At 37.4% G+C, this 6,543-nt stretch overlaps 1 protein-coding gene across 1 annotated transcript; it reads right to left on the minus strand.

The window, feature by feature from the left end:
- Positions 1-4,031: 4,031 nt before the first annotated feature.
- LOC106476823 (allatostatin-A receptor-like) lies at positions 4,032-5,612 on the minus strand. The gene has a single exon (XM_022380578.1). The coding sequence runs from the start codon at positions 5,515-5,517 to the stop codon at positions 4,339-4,341; it is 1,179 nt and encodes a 392-aa protein (XP_022236286.1). The 5' UTR covers positions 5,518-5,612; the 3' UTR covers positions 4,032-4,338.
- Between the last annotated feature and the right edge of the window lie 931 nt (positions 5,613-6,543).

Genomic DNA, 6,543 nt, shown 5'->3' on the forward strand with positions numbered 1-6,543 from the left:
TCTTGGAGGGTCTGGGGGGCTGCCCCCCCCCCCAGATTTTTTTTAATTTAATGCTACGAAATTGAAACATGGACCATTTTAACTACAAGTACTGCACACACACGCGCGCAACGTAATGTATTGAATTAAAAGAAGCACGTTTTAATACTTAATTTGTAGCTACACATACCTTGAGAAAGTGGTCAGGCCATGGCCTGATTGGCCTTACCGCTTCCTACGGCCCTGTTGCTGATACAGAGAAATCAAAACGTAGATGAAACCGATATCCTCGAGGTAATCTTCCTTCTTCTGGGTTTAATGGTTATGTCTAGGAAGTGAAAAGTGTGACAGTTAACTGATCTTCAAATAAGTTCTTTACAAGAAGACACGTATAACGTGCACACAACTAATGACATCACGATAACGGTCTTTACAATAACACATGTATAACGTGCACATAACTAATGACATCACGATAACGGTCTTTACAATAACACATGTATAACGTGCACATAACTAATGACATCACGATAACGGTCTTTACAAGAAGATACGTATAACGTGCACATAACTAATGACATCACGATAACGGTCTTTACAATAACACATGTATAACGTGCACATAACTAATGACATCACGATAACGGTCTTTACAAGAAGACATATATAACGTGCACATAACTAATGACATCACGATTTTTGGAACTGGTTTAAGGAATAGTTTTAAAATGTTTGTTTGTTTAACTTGGTATGATGTATGATAGAAGCTGAACTCAACTGATTAAAGAACTCTGAAGTGATACATAGAATATACGATTCAATACACACTGAATTGTATACATCGATTAACAAACACATTCTAACATGCCGTTATCGTGATGTCATTAGTTATGTGCACGTTATACGTGTCTTCTTGTAAAGACCGTTATCGTGATGTCATTAGTTATGTGCACGTTATACGTGTCTTCTTGTAAAGACCGTTATCGTGATGTCATTAGTTGTGTGCACGTTATACGTGTCTTCTTGTAAAGACCGTTATCGTGATGTCATTAGTTATGTGCACGTTATACGTGTCTTCTTGTAAAGACCGTTTTAAAGACTTTTCTTCACATTTCCCACCTTTGGTTCCATACAATTATGTAAAGTGATGGTGGCGATAGAACAAATGTTAGAAACCAAACAAGCCCGTCACCCCCACCCAGTAAATGTGAAGCCGCATAGCGCTAAAAACTGGATTTCGATACCCACGATGGGCACAGCACAGATAGTCCATTCTGTAGCTTCGTGCTTAACAATAATAATAATCAACATAGCAATTCGGTTTAATCTGTCAATAACCTTCGCACAAATGACCTGGATAAGCTTATCAGTTCCTTGATCCGGACGTTATCCAGCCTGGATAAGCTTATCAGTTCCTTGATCTGGAAACTCTCCATCCTGGATAAGCTTATCAGTTCCTTGATCCGGACGTTATCCAACCTGGATAAGCTTATCAGTTCCTTGATCTGGACATTGTCCAGCCTGGATAAGTTTATCAGTTCCTTGATCCGGACGTTATCCAGCCTGGATAAGCTTATCAGTTCCTTGATCCGGACACCATGCAGCCTGGATAAGTTCATCAATTCTTTGATCCGGACACCATCCAGCCTGGATAACGTAGAAGATGAAGTAATTCACATAGTTTGAAGCAGAAAATACGAGTTTCAACATTGAACTAGAACGTGCACCATTAAAGAGCTTGGTTGGACCTTTGTCGAGATCTCCAGCAACAATACTTAGTGTTTGTACTATTTACATACTAGTGATCGATGGGGTCATATCTGTAGAGCCGGAAGTGACCAATATGTTTAAATGTGAATGTTTGGATGATAGTTTACGTATTCTATGTAAAGCCATTGCTATGATCAGATCTTGTTGTGCTTCTAGGGGCAGAGTTGCTTGAGTTGATGTGGTATTGTACTCAGCTGTACGACCTTTCGGGAGTGTGATCTCAAGTTAATCCTTCGTTTATCTGGATATTTATTGATTTCTTAGTTGTGTAACGACATCTCAAGTTAATCCTTCGTTTATCTGGATATTTATTGATTTCTTAGTTGTGTAACGACATCTCAAGTTAATCCTTCGTTTATCTGGATATTTATTGATTTCTTAGTTGTGTAACGACATCTCAAGTTAATCCTTGTTTATCTGGATATTTATTGATTACTTAGTTGTGTAACAACATCTTAAGTTAATCCTATGTTTATCTGGATATTTATTGATTTCTTAGTTGTGTAACGACATCTCAAGCTAATCCTATGTTTATCTGGATATTTATTGATTTCTTAGTTGTGTAACGACATCTCAAGCTAATCCTATGTTTATCTGGATATTTATTGATTTCTTAGTCGTGTAACGACATCCCAAGCTAATCGTTCGTTTATCTGGATATTTATTGATTTCTTAGTTGTGTAACGACAGTCAAGTTAATCCTATGTTTATCTGGATATTTATTGATTACTTAGTTGTGTAACGACATCTCAAGTTAATCCTATGTTTATCTGGATACTTATTGATTACTTAGTCGTGTAACGACATCTCAAGTTAATCCCATGTTTATCTGGATATTTATTGATTACTTAGTCGTGTAACGACATCTCAAGTTAATCCCATGTTTATCTGGATACTTATTGATTACTTAGTTGTGTAACGACATCTCAAGTTAATCCTATGTTTATCTGGATACTTATTGATTACTTAGTCGTGTAACGACATCTCAAGTTAATCCCATGTTTATCTGGATATTTATTGATTACTTAGTCGTGTAACGACATCTCAAGTTAATCCCATGTTTATCTGGATATTTATTGATTACTTAGTTGTGTAACGACATCCCAAGCTAATCCTTCGTTTATCTGGATATTTATTGATTTCTTAGTTGTGTAACGACGTTAACTTCGTCGTTGACTACTTTAGACAAAGCTCGTATAATGTTTGCTCTTCACGACAAAACAAAATGAAAAAGTTATTCTCTTCTGTCATGTGGTGGTGATAATGAAAGAACCAAGAAAACAATGTTTTGGAAGCAGTACCTTTATAAACTTTTACGGATACAATCATTACAAGTACAGATAATCACTACGGTACTGAAAATAATGGATTTGAAGAAGGATCTATAAGCTTTAGCTTAAGTTAACACATTTTAACTCTTCTGTTTCATCAAAGGATTTACTTTACGAGATGATTGTTACGCCAATAGGTGTCGCTCCTTATGTCATTCAAGTTGGCTTTTCTCGTAGAGCCCCGTGTTTACGAGATAGCCAAGTCTCCAAACAATATAATTAATTGCACCCTTTCACAAGTCTTTTCCAAACAATATTATTTACAAACCACTAATTTACAACAATTCTTCACAAAAAGTTAGTAACAAACGTTAAAAAATGACAACAGTTTGTACTTTAACAACTAACACGAGTTTGTAACAGTGTTACTATCGAAGTGACGTTACAGACAATATACCAGTTTACCACTGTAAGATATTTCTATAATAAAGCTTACTATTCATACAAATTGAAACTGGTGCTCAACAGTTGTGTTGCCATCGAAGGATTCTTCTCGAATCTTTCATTTCCAGGATCATGCGACTTTATCGGCAGTATGTGAGTTTCGTTTCGTGGATCACGTTTAAAAACATCACCATTTTTTTTGTTAGGTTCTGGAAGTTTGGTGTTTAGTCCAGTAGTAAACAACAAAGGTTGTTCTAATCGTGGTTGATGTCTCATTACCAATGAGTCTCTGATATTCATTTGCCGTATGGTATATTTCTGGCTCAGTTCTTCAAAATACCTGACAGAAGTAAGTTTCATTGGTCAACTTCAGTAGAATTCTAGGTTTTATTCCGAACGTTGGAAAAAGTTCTTGTTTTTTTTTATTATCTGATGCTAGGAGTTATAAATGAATGGAAGTGTGTTGTTGTAAGTTTTACATCTCCACTTCTATAGATATTAAAAACATACTTTAAACTATCACTTCAACAGACAGAATTGGACATTGGCAGTTATTATATGCCATCATGTAACAGTGGAAATTAGCAAGAAACAACGAAAACGATGACATACATGAAGGAGCTAACTGGAGTATCAACAGTGAAACATGAGTAGGGGAGTATCAACAGTGAAACACGAGTAGGGGAGGGAGTATCAACAGTAAAACACGAGTAGGGGGAGGGAGTATCAACAGTAAAACACGAGTAGGAGAGAGTATCAACAGTGAAACACGAGTAGGGGGAGTATCAACAGTGAAACACGAGTAGTGGGAGTATCAACAGTGAAACACGAGTAGGGGAGGGAGAGAGCATGGGTGTATTGATATAAAAACTGCTTACACTGTATCATTATTGAGTTTTGTAGCAAAAGTAGTTTTGGTACCTGCCATCACTCGTGTTGCTGTTTCACAGACATTTCTGCCACCTTTAAACTGCCATCTGGTGGGGACACATGTAACCACTTTCCGGAAAGCTTTACGGAAGTTATCGGACAAGAAAGCGTACAAAATAGGGTTGACACAAGAATTCATGTAAGCTAGAATATGTGACACCACCTGGAAGACCACCCGTTCTGGACGAAGTTTCATTTGGTATTGATCCAAACTCTTCAGAAGCAAGACTATCTGAATGGGGAACCAGCAAACAGCAAAGATGACGACAACTACGACAACCATTCTGGTGATTCGCTTCTTGGACTTGTGGCTCTCGGCGCTAGCTTTACCTCCCAGACCCACATGGAACCACAACCTCTTCAACATTAACAAGTAAAGGCAGAAGATGAGCACGAGTGGAACCACGTAAGATGAGAGGAAGAAGGAGATCTGGTATGCTGGATAACTGAAACCTTCTTGCAGGAACACACACATAGAATACCTGTTTGATCCCACGTTGTAGGACACTTCTCCATGAGCAGACAGAGCAGGCAAGCACGCTAGCAGGATCAGAGACCACGTGACCGTGATGGCAATGTAGGCGTTCTTCTCAATGCGAATGGACATAGAGGTGATGGGGTGGACAACAGCCATAAAGCGATCCAGAGACATAAGAACGAGAGTATAGATACTAGCATAAGCACAAACGATCACCAAATACTGCACTATCCGGCACCAGATGTCGCCAAAAGGCCAGTAGGGCAACGCATAATCCCAAGCTGTAAAGGGTACACAGAAAATAATGAAGAGGAGGTCAGCCACTGCAAGGTTGATGATGAGCAAGTTGGTGGTAGACCGCATCGGAGGGTTGAAGATGACCACCACAACCACCAGAGAGTTGCCGATTAAGCCCACAATAACGATGATTCCAAAAAGAATGGGCACAACGATACCAACGATCCGCTCCAACTGACTACTCGTTACGCTCGCGAACGTGACATCACAGTCAGACAAGTTGGTTATGGTGGTGTTACACAATAGGGTTAACATTGAAGAGATAGTTACATCTGTTGTAAATCCAGTATCCACATATTCCGCTGAATCCAGGGCTTCCACCTGGATGTCTATATAATCCATAGCCATTCCACAAGTATATCAAGTTACAGCAGTCTTACAGCACCATTCATAACCGGTCTTGAAAACCAGAAAAGTTGAAGTTTTATTTTGATGACTCTTCTACTCTGAAATGTAATAAAATACCAAAATTAAAATGTTTTTACGTACTAACCGTACTGATGGAATTAAAAAAAAACACTGGTGCTGAAGTGAAACTAGCTATGCTTATAGCAGTTAACACAACAAGTTTGGATAGATAAAATCACTGTTAGTATAGTATGCAAGTAATAAAAAGATTTTGTGTATGTAAAATGATGTAGGGATGGCAGTGTCAAAAAAATGCAAAAATGAATATAAGGATAATACAGCTATACATAGATCATCCATACATGACTTTCAATATTAAAATTTAATATTACACTGTAAAATGTACAGGTACAAGATGGTTACGAGGTCGGTCAGTTCGACCAACCTCGTAGCGAGAGTTTGTAATAGCGTGTAATCATCAAGACATGTTTGACTCAACTTGGTTTTCCTTGTACATAATCCTAGGCTCTTAGTTACACTATATTGATGCCTACCATGGCATGACCATAATATTATGGTAAACAAACTATATACCAACAGTCAGGAATATATAACTTCCAACTGCATTAATATTAAAGTCAAGTATGCATTTCACAGTGTAACATTAAATTTTAATATTGAAAGTCATCTAGGGATGATCTATGCTTAACTGTATCATCCCTATATTCTTGTTTCCTTTCTTTTTCACACATTATTTAACAATTACAAAATGTGTTTTATTAATTGTTTTGTGACGTTTTTTACATTACTGAAAGTTAGTGTATTCTATGAATGTGTGTAATATAATTTAATATTATGTGTATTAATTTTTTACTCCTTTACTTCATACATAATATAGGTGTTGGCTCCCTAAGAACACCGGTTGTATAGTGTACAAAGCATTGAGTATTCTACATGTTACAGTCATCTAATGTTCATCTAATATTGGCTGGTAATTCCTGTTTCACTCTGTACTTAAGGAACACC

Source organism: Limulus polyphemus, unplaced genomic scaffold (genome assembly GCF_000517525.1).
Source record: "Limulus polyphemus unplaced genomic scaffold, Limulus_polyphemus-2.1.2 Scaffold11727, whole genome shotgun sequence".
In the NCBI taxonomy this organism is placed as follows: Eukaryota; Metazoa; Arthropoda; class Merostomata; order Xiphosura; family Limulidae; genus Limulus; species Limulus polyphemus.

Coding starts and splice junctions, on each gene's coding strand:
- LOC106476823 (XM_022380578.1), bottom strand. CDS start 5,517: ATGGCTATGGATTATATAGACATCCAGGTGGAAGCCCTGGATTCAGCG.